Source organism: Pungitius pungitius, chromosome 6 (genome assembly GCF_949316345.1).
Source record: "Pungitius pungitius chromosome 6, fPunPun2.1, whole genome shotgun sequence".
Lineage (NCBI taxonomy): Eukaryota > Metazoa > Chordata > Actinopteri > Perciformes > Gasterosteidae > Pungitius > Pungitius pungitius.
In genome coordinates this window covers 3,387,057-3,403,728 of record NC_084905.1, presented here as the reverse complement: position 1 = coordinate 3,403,728, position 16,672 = coordinate 3,387,057, and the positions used below count along the sequence as shown (strand labels likewise).

The 16,672-nt window shown below is 45.6% G+C and overlaps 1 protein-coding gene across 17 annotated transcripts in view; it reads right to left on the bottom strand.

The window, feature by feature from the left end:
* Positions 1-275: 275 nt before the first annotated feature.
* mical3a (microtubule associated monooxygenase, calponin and LIM domain containing 3a) overlaps positions 276-16,672 on the bottom strand; it is a 39,787-nt gene continuing 23,390 nt past the window's right edge. For 11 of the 17 annotated variants that reach the window (XM_062562879.1, XM_062562884.1, XM_062562886.1 and 8 more), the window contains 13 exons: positions 16,537-16,611; positions 16,290-16,403; positions 16,129-16,205; positions 14,023-16,051; positions 13,845-13,939; positions 12,197-12,247; positions 11,369-11,476; positions 9,757-9,850; positions 8,904-8,954; positions 7,920-7,970; positions 3,248-3,347; positions 2,478-2,551; positions 276-2,382 (listed from right to left, as the gene is read on the bottom strand). In XM_062562879.1, coding sequence (XP_062418863.1) covers positions 2,198-2,382; positions 2,478-2,551; positions 3,248-3,347; positions 7,920-7,970; positions 8,904-8,954; positions 9,757-9,850; positions 11,369-11,476; positions 12,197-12,247; positions 13,845-13,939; positions 14,023-16,051; positions 16,129-16,205; positions 16,290-16,403; positions 16,537-16,611 — 3,104 coding nt within the window. In that variant the 3' untranslated portion in view covers positions 276-2,197. Of the gene's footprint in view, positions 2,383-2,477; positions 2,552-3,247; positions 3,348-5,029; positions 5,096-7,919; positions 7,971-8,903; positions 8,955-9,756; positions 9,851-11,368; positions 11,477-12,196; positions 12,248-13,844; positions 13,940-14,022; positions 16,052-16,128; positions 16,206-16,289; positions 16,404-16,536; positions 16,612-16,672 lie in introns of all 17 variants that reach the window. The other 6 variants (XM_062562882.1, XM_037450542.2, XM_062562894.1 and 3 more) reach the window with 5 other exon arrangements.

The following is a 16,672-nucleotide window of genomic DNA, read 5'->3' as shown; positions in this document are numbered from 1 at the left end:
CTTCATGTGTAGAAGTGTATACTTCTGTATGTTTTCTTTTAAACATGTTTATGTTTTTATTATGTCTGTAAAGTCATTTCTTTTATCCTAAATGTGAAAAAAAACTGTTTCAAAAACCATGCTGACTCTGAATGTTTTACTTAAAATCAATGTATACACATTTGGGATTACGATTAATCACATTGCTGAACATAGGTTATACTCTTTGTTTAAATAAACACAATTTAGCCAAACCATACAGGATTAAAAAAAAGAGAGACTTCAGGGAACCGACATTTAAAAGAACAACTGCATTGTTTTATTGCCATTTTCAGCATACATCCAACACCCCTATGCATTTAGCTACATGAAGCACTTACATTACAAGTCATAAGTCGACAGAACAGTTTAAAAATTAGGATTCATCTTCTTTACATATGATACAGTTTGCACACGTTAATAAATATCAATACAATCGAGTCAAACTTGTCACACATCATCTAAAGCAACAACCCATAAAATGATATCACTTTGTTTTATTCACATGTAATACCAAGTCATAAATATAGCCTCTAGTGTTTCTGTGCTGTAAAACAGTGACCACCTGCATTTGTGAAAAAGGCTGTTAGATCTGAATAAGCATCAGGTGAACCGTAATGTTCCTGCTTGATGCCAGTTGCTCGTAAAGCACTTTGCTTTTCTTCAGCGGCCCCATTTAAAATCATCCATCTGTTTGGGGACCTGCTGTATAAAAGTATTTGAAAAATAAAAGATAAGTAGAAATCTCAAGTTCCAGTGGGATACACACATGTGACTACCTCAAAAACAAGTCAATTCAGAAAAATAACATAAAGCATCACTATAAAGAATGAAAATCAAAAAGGCAACTTGTTCAAGGATAAAGTATTAACACTGCTATTTAATGATAAAAGTGGTGTGTAGTGTGAATATATAACCAGCAGAGACAGTCCTGTGGCTGTGGAAATGAGTAACGTGACCTATGCTGATCTCCCATTAACAGTGACATCGGCTATGTGCATGACATTCCAACGTTGACACACGGTAGGGAACATATCTGAACTCGGGGACACAGTTCCTTCAAAGATAAAACCATTGAACAGTTGGTTTACGCCGCTACAGTTCAACATTGAAGGAATCATAAATATCCAATCTCCACTATGGACAATTAGTTGTAAACGTCAGCTGTCAGTGTGATATACAGTGAACAGCATGTCAGGGAGGGACCCATCATTATCGAGTCATTTGAAATGTGTAAGCAGCATATACGTATTATATGTCCTCGATGTAAAGGACACGGTAAAGTCATTCTGTGTGCCTGCAGCCTTCATTCCTGACATGCAACGGCTTATGGGGCGATTCTTAATCATGCACAAGTGCAGGGGGGTGCGATTCAGGGCACTCTCCTGTGAATGCGAACACAACTAAAATGTTTATCTGTTAAAAGCAAACAAAAGGTAATAAATACATAGAAAACCATGGCCATATTAAACAGAGTTTAACTGTTGCGTGGCAAAAACAAAACTGTGAGGTGGAAGAACATGTGTGTATTCATGGTTCATAAGATGATGATATTCTCTTATTACTCCCCAAAGGGTTAATGCGTGTTGTGTCGTAAGGATGCAGAAGTCAGTTTGTCACTGGATAGAAAGGCAGCTTCAGCAGAGGATGTTTGTCCCAGTCAGACTGAGGCCTGGAGGCATCACTCCAGCATTTAAAACACCACCTCTGCAGCCGTCCTTTTAACCCCGGAAAAAAGCGGACCCTCATACGACGAAGATGTGACTTGTACTATACAACTATACACAAAAACACAATTCTTTACAATTCCTTTACATCAGCAGGACCAAACTGCATTCTTCCCTTTAGATAATTGAGAATGGAACAAGTCTTTAAACATTCTTCAAAAGCCCCCCCGCCGCCCCTCTTCGTTTGAGGGGATCCACTTCAAGGCCGGGATGATAAAGCTGTGAATGTGCTCGCCTCTCCTGGGAGGAAAAGCAAAACTGCAAAGTGATTAACTGGGACCGCTTCGTGTAAACATAGCGGACCGCGTCGATTCCAGAGGCGGTTCGCAGTGTCCATGTGTGTCTGCGTTAGGGAACTTTTACACATTGACTGCTGCAGGTGTTCGGCAGAGAACCTCGATCACGAGCCCCCCCACACCACCAGGACCCGAGGAGCAATTACTTCACTCCTCCTAAACCCAGTTGAGGTTGAAGCCTTTGGAGAGCATAACTCCCTCCAGATCCTTGTCCTCCTCCTTCTCCCGAAGCCTCTGCTCATCCAGGAGGGCCACCAGTGCATCGCGCTGCTCCACCACCTCCAACATCTCGTTCAAGATCTGCTTCTCCTGACCGAGCTCCTTCTCCGTCTTCAGGTTGTCTGAGACACGGTAGAGGGAAAGACAAGGGCGTTTAAGGAGAGCGAACAGATTACACGGGCCTAAATATTCAGAGCTAAAAGGGATTCGCATTCACCTTCCACAGCCATTCGCTCCCTGAGTTCCTGCTGCAGTCGGCTCTGTCGGTCCTCCAGCTCCAGCTCTCTGGCACTTGGAGACGGACAGAAGAAAGACAAAATCACCAAAATGTTTCACCGATAAAAAACGTCTGCTTTTTGGTTGATTTAATCACTTGTCAGAGTAATAAAGGTGTTGAATTGAATTATTGAATTGAAAATATTAAAACACTTTATTAAGACATTGTGATGTCGTGATGTCTTAATAATCAGAAAAATGAAAGACTGTATATTATCCTCCTCTTTCTATATAGTCCGTTTTAGGTTATAATAGCAATGTACTTGATTTTCTATCCTCATCAAGCAGTTCATAGCTTGCGTTGTATTTTTTAGGATGGCACCATTGTTCATTAGTAAGTCAGTTGCTTTGCAGACAATCCCACGAATCAATCCTCATGACTCATAACATGAATGTGATGAATGTTGATATCTGATAAAGTACAGGTTAGTTTGACTATAGAGTGATCAAAATGAACAAAATACAACTATATGAAATCAAAATAAAATGATGAGGATCCTGCTATCTGGTGTTTGTGGCCGGGGAAAAACAGCCACAATGTTTTGATATGCTCATAAAACCCAGAAGACATTACAAATGAGGTGCTTGGTTACAGTAGCCACCAATAACATACAGCTAAGCTTTGCTAACTGGCAATGGAAAAAAAACCCTTTAACAACATAGTTCATCGATCAGTTACTAAATGACTAAACAGTGGAGAAATGTACTTACAATATCATGAGTTCCGACTCATAGCGGACCAGGGCATTTTTCTCCTGCACCAGCTTGAACCACTCTTGCATCAGCTTGGGATCGTCCTTCTTGCCCATGCCTGGAGGGAAGCAGGAAGCACAGAGTGGTGTAAGGGCACCCGACGGCTGGGAGATGACGCTAACGTCACGCAGGCAAGGCCCGACACAGGCAACGCCATGACAGCCAGGTCAGGACGCCCTCGCTCAGGGACGCTGAGGGGGAAGGATCGACTCGACACAGACAGTCGCACGACCCTTCGAGATGCCACACAGAAGATGGCGTGGAGCTACATACAGGTCCCAACTTTGGTAAGTGCATTCATACACACACACGCAAGCATACAAACCACACGACACACACACACACAAACAGAGGAAAGGGTGTTTACAAGGTTGACAGTTTGTGTCACACACGCAAAAAATACCTCCTCAGTGAGTGGTTAGTAGGTGAAAACACAGCGACTAGAAGCAAAGACTAAACCCTAGGACTCTCAATAACTGAAATCCTTTTACATCTCATTCATGCCGATTGGTTTAATAATGGGAGAACAAATGTCTTAACATAGTATATTATACCCGCAGGTGTTCTCGGGATGACTTATTGCAGTTTTCATAATTGGGACATCCAGTCAGAGAGCAGAGCGGCTACGTGACCCGCTCAGAAGGGTCTACTGACCGGTACATCCATCCTTCACATTCATCTGACTGCAGCGGGCGGCGCCAAGCCGCTCCAACGCAACACGGGAAGGCAAACCTCGACGCGGCGCTGCACACTTAGCCGGGGCGGCCGTGGCTCGCTATTGCTAATTGACAGACAAGGGACGGACAGAAGGGAGGCTGAGAAGAGCTGCTCCCGCTGGAGAGGAATGCAGAATGTGGGATTCTGAACCTTTTTTACAAATAGATGATATTCTGTGTCTCTTGAACTATTTAGACTCTTTCCAGCATCCCGAGCCGCCATCCAAAAGCTCCGAAAACACAAAAGGAGAGCCATCCGTACGAGGCAGCAAACAACAACAAAGGAACAAAACACCGGAAAAAACAAAAGCATGTTGGTGTTTTTCTTTTTTAAATGTACACGGATTAGAAGCTCAGGCAAAATGCACCAACAGGTGTTAGATACTGGAACGGTACGAGCCATTATTATTTTAGGACGGTAAGACTTGAATATTTAGAACAGATCATCACACCGTGCAGGTTTCTCACTTCTTAAACCACAATGTTGCCTGGAAGCTAACTGTGTCTCACATGTGCAGAGCCATGGCTTTAATCATTTTAGGAGTACATGAATCCATGTAACTTTTATTAAAAAGGGATAAATACTTCAAAGGGGCTATGCAACTTTCAGATTAATTTCAGCTAAACAGAAAACAGACCACATGCTGTTCATCAGACACATCGCAGCAGAGTCATTTTCCATTTAAGTGAATCCAGCTTCTAGGAAAATGGAGATACTGCTATCATGCTTTATTATATTATTATTATTATTATGCCTGTACAGTTGGATGAGAATACTATTTGTACACTCTATTGTACAAGCTATGCATACAAGCAAACCAATTGCCTCAATACTACACTGATTTTTGGGAACATTCTGGGGAAAACTACAGAGCCTGATCACATGAGGAGGAGGAGGAGGAGGAGGCGCAGATGTGTGGAGAGGACGGGAAGGGGATCAACGGGGTATCCCCGTTTCCAAGATCCTTGCGGTTGCCATGGTAACCCGCCACAACCGTCAGATGAGGCGGCGGGGTTACGTTACCTTCTGGGGAACAGCAGGGGCAGAAGGAGAGGGGTCTTCGGCGCGGCATCCCCACAAAGGGCTCAACTTCCACAAGACAGAGGGAAAGAGCGTGGGGGGGGGGGGGTGTGACGTAGAGGGGTGAGAGAGGAAGAGTGGTGGAAATAATGCAGGAGGGAGAGCGCCGACATCACAGAGAGAAAAAAAAAGAATACACAGAGCATAGGCGGAGAGGGGGAAGCAAAAGGGTGAGGAGGGGTGTGATTAGGGAAAAAGAAAATTGAGGAGAAAATCAAAAGAGGGCAGGAGCACTGTGATCAAGAGAAGAAAAATCACCTACAGAGAGCAGGTGGGTGATCAGCGCAGGAGTGTCACGGATGACAAAATAGGTAATAAGAAGAAACAGGAACAAGAAGACAGAAAAAGTGGTGCTCAGAAATAATCCCTGTTTCAATTATAAATACACCTTTACAGCCATTGTTTATGCCATTATTATTAGTTTATCTCATTATCAAAGCCGTTACTGATCACCAAGGGATACGTGTCATTCACAGACACAGACACAGCTTCTTAAAGGATGTTTCATGAACAATACTTGTTTACACCATTCAGCCCAATTACTTGCTAGTATTGTTGAGTTTTACATTTCAAAGTGGAGCTACTCTTGAAGTGCAAATCAGGACCATTTCTAATATGATTAAACTAATTTTCCCGGCAAAGTGTGATCACAGAGAGTGGGTCCTACCTCGATAAACCCTCGAAAATAAAGAGCATAGAATGAGAGTAAAATAGGAATAGGAGGCACACACACACACACACACACACACACACACACACACACACACACACACACACACACACACACACACACACACACACACACACACACACACACACACACACACACACACACACACACACACACACACACACACACACACACACACACACACACACACACACACACACACACACACACACACACACACACACACACACACACACACACAATGATGTCATGGTGGGCAAAAGAGCCAGGAGAGTGAAATGCCAGATCATTACTGGAAGGGACTATCACAGAGGAGAGTCTAAATACTTTGGGAAACCTGCCGTTTAGAAAATATATTTATTGTGGACATATTTGGTTTGATTGTAGTCCCTTTCCCCTTCTTATATAGAACAGGTCTATAACTCGTTATTGTTATTATTACCTTATGGTATTTATTTTCACGACGGCATGTCATTTCTGCCTCTACGGTTCTCCTCTGCTCTCACTTTAACGCAGTGCGGAGTTTCGCCCCGATGCGCAAACACAGACACGTGCACCGACACGTGCACCCACACACACACACACACACACACGTGCATGTTGTAGATTGGTTCACCTTTGTGTAAAACTCCACGCAATCTCCTGTCTAATTGGTGGCATCGATCAGCAGGACAAAAACCAACAGTGATGCACAAGCCTTGCTCAAATATGGGGAAATGCACCTTTTTCAAACTTCAGCTTGGGACGCCCACAGTGAAAGTGAAAAACTATTATGCAAACAAAGCCCGCTGACTTTGCCGTACGCGCGTGGAGGAAAGAATGCATTGTGCTCATATTCAAACAAGGCAACCGTCTGCACGAGAAGACCACAGAGCTAACACAGGACTTCTCTTCCAGACACGGTGAACACAGTGTTATTGGCCCATAGCAGCTATGGGTCAAGGGTTGGAACATTAGCACAAATCACAATTAAACTACACACACAAACACACACACACACGGGGAGTTATGCAACTGAGCAGGTATGAGAAAGTCAGGAGAGCATTTGCTGGGACTGCAGGACAGAAGTTCAGCAGCACGGGGGGGTGGGGGGGAGAGGAGATTAAAGCCGTGCCAGCAGATTAGTATGTGACAGGTTATATATAATAATCACTTTCACTGTTTGCGTGTGTGGGGGTGTGTGTCGGGGGGGTCAGTAGGACAATGAAAAAACATGTAAAGGAATATTCTCAGCTTTGGAATATCACACTAGTATATGGACATAGAGTCAAAACAAAAATGATTTCCCATTGTGCAAAGTTGATGTGTTTTTTATTAGATTTTGGGAAACAACTGAGATTGATGACACAGACGCATCAACCGTATCGTCTTGAATTTGCACTGGCGAGTAAAAATCCACATTCCTTCTCTTTTGTGGGATTCCCTGACAATAGGAAAATATAGATATAGATATATATTTAAGCCTTAAATCATAATGTACACTTATAGGCTTCTTTTGTGAACCCTCAAGCATGAATTTGGTTAACAACAAACTATGGGAACAAAAAAATCGTGCACACTATTTTTTTAATGAATATGCAAAGAAGGTCATCTTTAAAGAGCATGTCTGTATGCACTATGAAATTCCACAGGCAATTCTGCCAGTGCATTATTTATTTTTTCTGTTCTTTTTTTCCTGCTGGACCCTAGAGCGAGCACAGCGCTTCTGTGAATGCAACATGAATTTATATTGCTACTTGTATATCTGTTGCTGCAATATGTCGTTGTCTCCACCCCGGTCTTCATTATGAAGTCTCCGGGCTGAGGAGTCAAATTAAACTCACTTATTAATTCAGTCATCATTTATGAGTTTATAGAGATCAAAGACAATCTGAGGAGGAGAGCATGAGGCCAAGTGTCTAATCTTTGTTTGATGTAAAGAGTGTCAGTGCGGGGAGGGGAGGGGGATGGGGGGGTGGGGGGGGTGTAAGGAGGGAGGGAGGGTTATAGCAGCATTGCAATGGGGCTAATATCCTGCCAGTCAGCTAATCAGGGTAGATGTGAGGGGTACACAGCTTAAGTAGTAAGGAATAAAAAGGGGGTAGGAGGACAGATAGGTTAGCCATCAGGTTAGTTTGAAAGCGACAGGTTTGAAATACATACCGCCCAGATGCAAGTCCAGGATTTCACTGTAATTAGAATCTCCCCAATAGTCTACAACGACAGGGATATATTAAGAGTTATTTCACACAGCCCCAAACTCGGAAAACACAAACACACGCACAAAAACTCCAAAAGGCAAGTCATGCACTTTCTTGCAAATAGTTCTTATATTCACACACACACACACACGCTGCCTCCACACTTAGAACAAAGAGAGTCCATCACTACTCACCACAGTGCAAAATGCAGTCAGGCTGAGCATAAGGCTTTTCTTTCAGAAAAATTATAATAATAAGAGGCTGCAACATAGATTTGCTTTGTTGCTGTTTACTGACTCAGTCTGCTTAATATCACACAAAGCCTCCTGTGATTTGCACAGTAATTATTATTTATGTATTGCCTGCATTTAAATTTGACAGCAAACAGCTATGAACTATACAGTCCATGTGCTCAAAAGTTCAATAAAAAAATAATTCAATGATTGAATCAGTTCAGACTGAAAGAGCAGCTGAGTGATAAGTGTGAGCTTTGAGTGCAACAGACAGAGTCACAAACAACTCTGGATTGCTGTTACTCACCACATAAAAAAAAAAGATCTGTATCAATCAGCCACGGCAAACGTTTGCAGAAAATACTGTAATAAAGTTGTCTGCCTTAAAACCAATTCATATTTGGTGTCTCGCATTCTGATTGTATTTATCAAATGCGACGTGATCCGAGTACAGAAGCTCTCCTCGTTGAGAGGCAGTGAAGGAGACAAAAACACATCCAGAATGAGCAAACACAAATCTATGTCGGGACACACATTCTCCTGATCGCATGCGGCTCAGACTGACGATGGCGGACACGTGATGGACGAACGAAGGTCAACACGTTCGGAGATGGAGAAATGTTGCAGTGTGTCACCACAGATGGAGCCTATATTACAGTGCCACATGTCATTGATAAAAAAAAATAAAGAGGAAACTGCAGGAAATCTAATACCTGATCTTCTTTTGTGCTGTTTGGGTAATGTATAAGTACCTTTATACAATCCTTTAAGAGAGTAGAGTAGTAAACAAGTTAAAACATACTCGGATGGACACACGGCTCATGGCAAAAGTAAAAAGTTATTTTGTTGCTCGGAAAATTGGCTGAATTTAAGAAATGTTTGTGCAATAATTTGCATGATAAAAGCTTATGCTGCCATCATCACTGAGTAAATAAGGAGGGAATAAACCGTAACCTCAATAAAGAGGACAACCTTAGTGTCTTCCACACATACAAAGCTGACATGATGTATTATTATTGCACCGTAACACATAATGTATTCTTCCCCTCGGAAATATATTTTCTGTGATAGTCCCTTATTCAGATCCATTTTGGCTTATTACATTGGAGAAGCAAATGTCTTTATGCTCCACACAGATCTACATGCAGACCTCAGTGCGGCTGCATAAATTGTAAAGGCAGACCGAGTTCAACTCAGTGGAAATGATTGCAGAGGGACAGCTTTTCTGAGTCAATGCAGTTTTCTTGGTTACATCATCCCAATCATCTTTATTATTGTTGTTCCCTTTGGAGATCTAGAAAAGGCACAATTCACCACGTAAAGATAAAATATACCTCTCAGTCAGCGACGATGCAAATAGATTTAATTACCGTACATCAAACGATCGAATGTGGATAATTTGTCCATCTGCACAGTAACACTAGCGACACACCTCCCACTTGGGGTGGCGGGATCGACTTAAGGAGGAAAGTTTAACTTCAATTAAAATGATTTAAATTCTGTGCAATAATAGACGTTATCTGGAGACACTTTTCATATGGAGGTGCAGAATGAATAATTTGTTACCTGCTTCCCCTCTCAAGGCTTTCTCCACAGCTACGCCCCTCTCCTCCAGCTGCCTCTGCTTCTCCTCCACCTGCTCCAGCTGTCTCTGGATGATCTGAACGGACAATGGAGTCACGTTGTGAATTAAATGCATAAACACCGTACATTACAAACAAGTTATCGTTCATGGCTGCACAGAATAATATCGACCACTAATCACAACTTTTTTGTGCGACACGTTTCGAGGGGAGGCTCCTACAGAGGTTCCCATTAACGGTTTACTAATGCAACAGTTTAGCCTCATTAAAAATAACCGTATGGAGGCACAGTGGGAGTGCTGCTAATTAAAGTCTACAAGCACACGGGGCAAATATTTCATGAATTTCACCAAAAACGCTTCATATATTTCATAGTTCTCCCCCATTCAGCACACACCAGCCTCTCTCTCCCCCCTTGTGTTTGACAGTAAATGGGAGGCAATGAGAGAGGAGATGCAGCCTGTAAGTACAACCACTGCCACTTAAACATACTTCACTATCAATATCAATGACATGTTGTACTCCTGATGTAGTACCTTAGCCATTGTATTGAGAAGAATGTTTCATATTGAATACTGTCAATGAATGAGAAGGTGCACAAAATGAACAGAAATGGCTCGATCCAAAAGTCCCCCCCCCCCTCCCCCTCAGATTCTGACCACCTCGGACAGTGCTGAACTTTATCAGTGCCGTGCAGCTAGAAGAGCAAAACAAGAAGTGGGGTTTATGTCCTGCAAATAGCCACTAAAAGGAAGCAGCGTTTAGAGCGGCTAGTCGCAGCTTCCAGAGGAAGGTTTAAGCTGAAGCTCAGCGCCGCGTCGGTGGACTGGAAACCTCACTGCCGAGTTTCAACATCAATGACAGTGAATTTAATACCCTAAGTCTGAAAGTGACTGAAATTTAAGACAGTGTCTGAAATGAGAAACGGCCACCATCCAAATGCAGGTAAAACTTGCAAGCTTCACAACTCACCAACTGAAAGAAAACACAGTAATCTATGACTGGCAGGTTTTGGAATTCAAGACGCAGTTGGACAATAAAATATATTCCCAACACTTGTTGAGTCCCATAACCGTGAACATATTGTACATAAAACACAAACACAACAACACTTGGTAGCGTTTTTCCAGCATGACGCAAACACTAAGTACATAGACTTAGCCCCCGAAATGCCCGAAATGCACAAAATGAGTAATGATTCGGTGAAACCGGTACAAATGAATGCATCCAACCCACTTTCAATAAGACATCAGAAGACTGCAGCCGGTGGCCTGCAGCCACGCTAGCAGCTGCGTGAGTCCTTAATCACATCAGCTTACATCAGCATGCAAACGAGGTCACAATGACAATGGCTCACATCACACCTGGCTGTTGCCATCTTCACAATCTCTTCAGTGTGTTAAGACAGTGCTGAATGGAAAATAGTTAGTTATATTAATTATTATACAAACTGAACTTTTGACCTGATGATGGAGCTAAATGAGGAATTGTTCATCCAGAGGAAAGTCAGTCCACTCAATAGTTGCTGAAACTTTCGACCAAGGAATGTCCACCGCACAGAGGTGATGGAGAAAAGGTCACCAAAGGTCAGTTACCTGGGCTCTGTGCAGCCTCTTGAGTTCCTCCTGCTTGGCTTGCCGTCGTGCAGCTTTCTGGACCCTTCTTGTCAGCTTGGCATTTAGCTCTTCCTCGGTGTAGGTTTTCTGGTGAAAAAAAACAATAAAAAAAAATTGGGTCAGTAAAGTCTCACACACAAGCTACTTATATGAGGCGCTGACTCCACGGGGCCCTGGCCTTTCCGAAAAACAAGAACAAGAGAAGAGGGGGGGGGGGTGGGGTGGGGGCTACATCTTGCAGAAGGCAAGGGACATTGACTAGCACTAAAAAAATAAATCTAGCTCGGGATATTTGAGACTTGACTCCACAGGAATACAACACAATATCTGCAGGCTTCAAGTTCACATTATGAAATCTTCCTGGATAAAACAGTAAGTGAAAAAGCCATTAGCCGAGTCGTGAGGACATCAAAGCTGCCGAGAGTCAAGAGAAAGAGAGAATAGCGCTGGAGGAAAACGTCAAAAAGCTATTCCTGTATCCAGACGGGAGCAACAGTGCCGCAGTGACAGATAGGCAGGTTAATATCGCACCGGTCAGAGAGGAACGGCCCCTTTACATCCACCCAGAGGCATCATTGTGGCCAGAGAAGGGAACGCAAATTGGAAAAGTCATGTTTCAACAGAGCGGATGTGCAGCAGTGAGTGCGAGGGCGCTGCGGTCCGACTGCCACATGCACGCCAAGAGGACGGTTAGTTCTTAGGCCAGATGCACACGAGGTGTTATGACAGTAGACTGGCACATGCGCTGAGGGCTGGGAGGAGGGGGGGGAGGTGGGGGTGTATCAATGGCAACGTATGTAATACTACCTTTGTGGCGTACGATCTCTTGAACGCCAGTGCGTGAGGGACATAAACAGACTTGGGGAAGACAAAACAAAAAGGGGGGGAAACGATGATGATTAAATGGGTTAATGATAAAGATGTTAAATTGGTCAAGATAAAAACAAACAAACATAAATGATAATTCAGCTGGTGTGATCAAAACAGGCTAATGTGTTCCCACACCGACACAAAAAAAGGCACGGTGCAGCAACATTTTATACATCTATGTTAATGAGAAATGAGTCAATCGTAAAACATAATGTAAGAAAAACAGATTTTTCCAATTCTAACACCAAGGACTTCAACATAAAGCAGATAGACAGGTCTGTTATTGCCAGCGTGCAATGCTCTCTAAGGCAATATATCTAACACACTCACTGATCTAGAGAACTGAACACGACAGTCACAAGAGACACGTCTACTAGATTCCAGTGGGCGCTTATTGAGTTACGTGTGGCCCGGCATGAGGCTCGGTGCAGCTGTAACCCCCCGTTACTGGAGCTGCGTACTGTCCAATTTCAGATCAATATTATCAGAAAAATAACAAAATGTAAACTCGTTGTGTGCGTAGCGCGGGAGCGTGTTGGAGTTTTTCTTAAATGTGTTTATGGTTGATGGAGTCATGCCTCTGGCCCTGAACTCGCTGGCACAGATCTAAACCACCAGAAACGCACACACACACACGCACACACACACACACACACACACACACACACACACACACACACACAGCCGCAGTGGAGGCAAACATTTTGAATTTCACTCTCACATAATGAAGGCAAATGGATTCATGTAAAGGAACTCGTAGGATAGCAATGATAGAAATGCTGAATTTCTGAATAGTCCTAATGTGTCATGTCCATATTTAATGAACCCAATCTTTGAATAATTTCCTCATTTAGTAATTTTGATGATTACATTTTGTGGGGCTGCATTTTTAATCATGATTTGTTTTGAGATCACTTGGGGTCAAGAATTTAAACGAGGATTGTATAAAGTAACTTAAAAAAATATCTCAAAAGCTTTGTGTACTTTACACTGTAAAATATAATTTGCTTCTTTGTAGAATTACGTTTGGAAGAAATTCAAAATCCTTGAACCCATTTCTGCACAATACCTCTTCATTGTCTTTCTCCTTTTCTCGGTCAACCTCTTTTTCCCGCTCTCTCTTATTATGCCTCTCTTTCAACCTCTTTCTCTCCTTTAACTCCCTCCTTCTCTCCTTCTCCAGTTTCTCCTCCTTCAATGCTTCCTTCTGTAGACCTGATACCAGGTCAAAGATGTCCAAGTGTTGCTGGCGGGGGAAGAAATCATTGAAAGAAAAAGTATATTTTCAAAGGAAGTTAAACAGGAGAGGATGCAATAGATGTCTATGCTCGATAAGCCCCAAATGTCCTCTGTCGCTCAAGAGGATCTGAATATCTAGAACAACAAGAATCTAAACTTCTACAGATGTTCACAATCTTTGCGTCCCTGGAGTTGTGCTGAATGGCTCGGAGCAGCTGCTCTCCACTGATGGTCGGCAGATGTTTCGCAGACGGAAACGTCTCTGGTGAGACCGAGCTGGCCTCGCTAGGCTCAATGTGCCACGGTGAAGAAGCGGCGTTTGTTAAACGCGTCCATCATCACTCACGTCTGCCTTTGACTTCTGGGAGGACCTCTCCAAAACGTCGTCGCAGGACAGGTCCGACTCCTCCGAGAAGCTCAAGTTCCTGCGTGATTTCAGGTCTGTAACAAGCAAACAAAGTTGCAAAACATGCTACAAACCGGCATCACAAATCAACAAAATCGCTCCGAATGACCTTTCGTACCCGATGATCTCGCCGGGGGGGACGTTTTCTTCTTCCCAGAGTCCTGAGTGGTGGAGCTTGAGGACGGCGTGCTCGGACAAGATTTATCCTCCTTCTTCTTCTTGTTCTTCTTGTCCTTCTTGTACCCCGAGAACACCGCCTTCCACAGGGACTTGTGCTTGGGCGGAGTCTCGTCCGTGTCGGAGAGCCTGCCGCCGTCGTTCTTGGCCTTCTTCTCCTTCTTATTCTTGCGCGGCGAGAAGAGGGAGCTCCGCTTCTTGCTCTTGCCGGCGGAGGAGCCGTCCGACGAGGCGGCCGAGCTGTCCAGGCTCTTGTTGCCGCTGAAGAGGCGCTCGGGCAGCGTCTCCGCCTTCCTCGACTCCGGGGCTCTCACGGCCGAGGGCTGTGGCGACGCGCCGGGCTTTTTGCTCTTGGCGGCGACGTCGGCGGCGACGCTCCACGCCACTTTGGGGGAGGCCCCCTTGTTCGCGTCGGACTCTTTCATTTTATTCAGCTGCTTGGCCATGGCGTCCTTCAAAGCCTGGCTCTTCACAGACTTCTCCCTGGCCTTCATCCTCTCCTCTGCGATCTCCTTGGCCTCCGGGGAGAACTGAGTTGCCCTCTGGTTCTTGAGCGCTTGGTTGACGGGGAAATTGGGTTTACCGTTTTCCATCGCCAGAGCCAGGTGCAGGGGGGGTCTGTCCCGACTGGGCCTGCTGGTGGGGGGCGTGTAGTACCGGGTCGTGCTCGTCTCTGGGGTCCTCTCGTCGTAGGACTCCTCCACGTCGTCGGCAAACGGAATCTCCTCCACCGTCTCCACGAAGGACTTCCTCACATCATGCGGACGGGGCTGCTGCTTCTTCTTCTCCCTCATGACGACCGCCGGAGGCGCTTGTGGATCCGCCGGCGGCGAGGACGCCTTCCTGGGCGCCGGCTTGGGTGCGGACACGGGGCTCGGGTGGGTCCTCGGCGCCGGAACGGGACTCTTGGTCTTCGCCGGCTCGGGGGGAGCTTTTGCTGTCCCGTTGCTCCAGGACACCTGATTTCTCTGCTGCCTGAACACGGCCGGAGACTGGTTGGCGGGCACGGGGGGCGGCGGGCTGGAGGGCGGCGTGAGCATGGCGGAGTCGGACGCGCTGCTTGCCGCGTGGCCCGTGGCCGCGCTCCCGTTCAGGCCCAGACCGGAGCCGCCGCCGCTGACGTCCCTCTGGTCGCAGCCATTGCTCTGGGGCTCCGCGGGAGCAATGGGGGTGATGACCTGCCCCTCGAGGGTGATGTTGAGTCTACGGATGACCGCTCGGCCTGTAAAGGCAGGCTTCTGTTCCTCCGGCGCATCAGGAGCCTTGACAGGGGTGGAGTCCTTCTCCAAGATTTTACTGCTGCGGTCCAGAGGGGTCAGACCGAGGCTCTTCCTGATCTCGGCGCTCTTCATCCAAAACTCCTCAATGATATCAGTCTTTTTAGACAGCGTCTCCTCCGTGGAGGAATCTATCGACCTTGAGGGTTCAGGCGAGCGCCGGTCTGTTTTGGTCATGGGGGTCGAGGTGACGGCAGGCACGGGCTGAGTTCTGACGGGAGAGTCGGAGGCGAGGGGGGACGAGGGTTCCTGGCAGGGCAAAGGCTGAGCACAGATCGGGGACAGGGGGTTGCCCGTGAGAGGGCAAATAGAGCGGTGAGGGTAGACGGGCGATTTGGGCGCGCAGGTCTCCGGTGTGGGGGCGGGCTGGGAGCGGATCGGGGAGCCGACGGGGGACTCGGCCGACGATCTGACGGGTGTCCGGAGAGGTGACTCGATGGCCGGAGGGTGGATCGGTGAACTTGGGGGCGGTGAGGCAGGGATGTTGACCGGGAGCGCGGCAGCAGTAGGGGAGGGGACAGTAGGGGAGGGGACAGTAGGGGAGGGGACAGAGGAAGGATCCTGGACTGGAGCAGGGGGCGGGCACAGCGGGCTCTTGGCGGCGAGGGAAGGAGAAGGAGTGGCCCTCTCGGTCTGCCTTTCCTCGGGTATGAACGGCTCTGGGAAAAAGCGTGCGCTGGGAGACTTCATTATCTGGAAAAGAAAAAGAAGATTAGTAATCGTAACTAAAATCACATGCCTTTAACGTGCGTGCCAGGGAATTATCTCACCTGTGAATCAGGCTGTGGAGATTTGAGCCAGGAAAGAGAAAACTCTTCTTTCTGCATGGGGCTGTCGCTGCGTGGCTCTGACAACAATAATGGTACCTTTTCATTTGAGTTCATGTGAAAATATTTGTGATGAAATTAAGATTATTATTAGGGACACGTACCAATACTTGAGGCCATTTTAAGACTTTCTGATTTCCCGTCATCCTCGAGAAGCCCTTGGGCACGCTGTGGCTGGTGCAAACGAGCCTCAGCTTCCGCATCTGAAGGGATGTCATCTATAATAAAGACACAACCATTTAAAATATATTAAACTGTTACGGTGCATTATATCGTTAGTTAACATTTTTTTTTATCATAACGGAGCAGAGTGCTTTGTGAACCAAAAATGGAATTGATCCGAGCGCTCACCCTGATCCATCTCTGTTCCCGGGTCCGTATCTGGACCCCCGGCTTCTGCTTCCAGATCTTCATCCTCACAGGGCTCTGACGTGACAATTAAAGACACAGTCAGCTGAGTGGCATTCTTTTTTTCAATTTCTTTTCA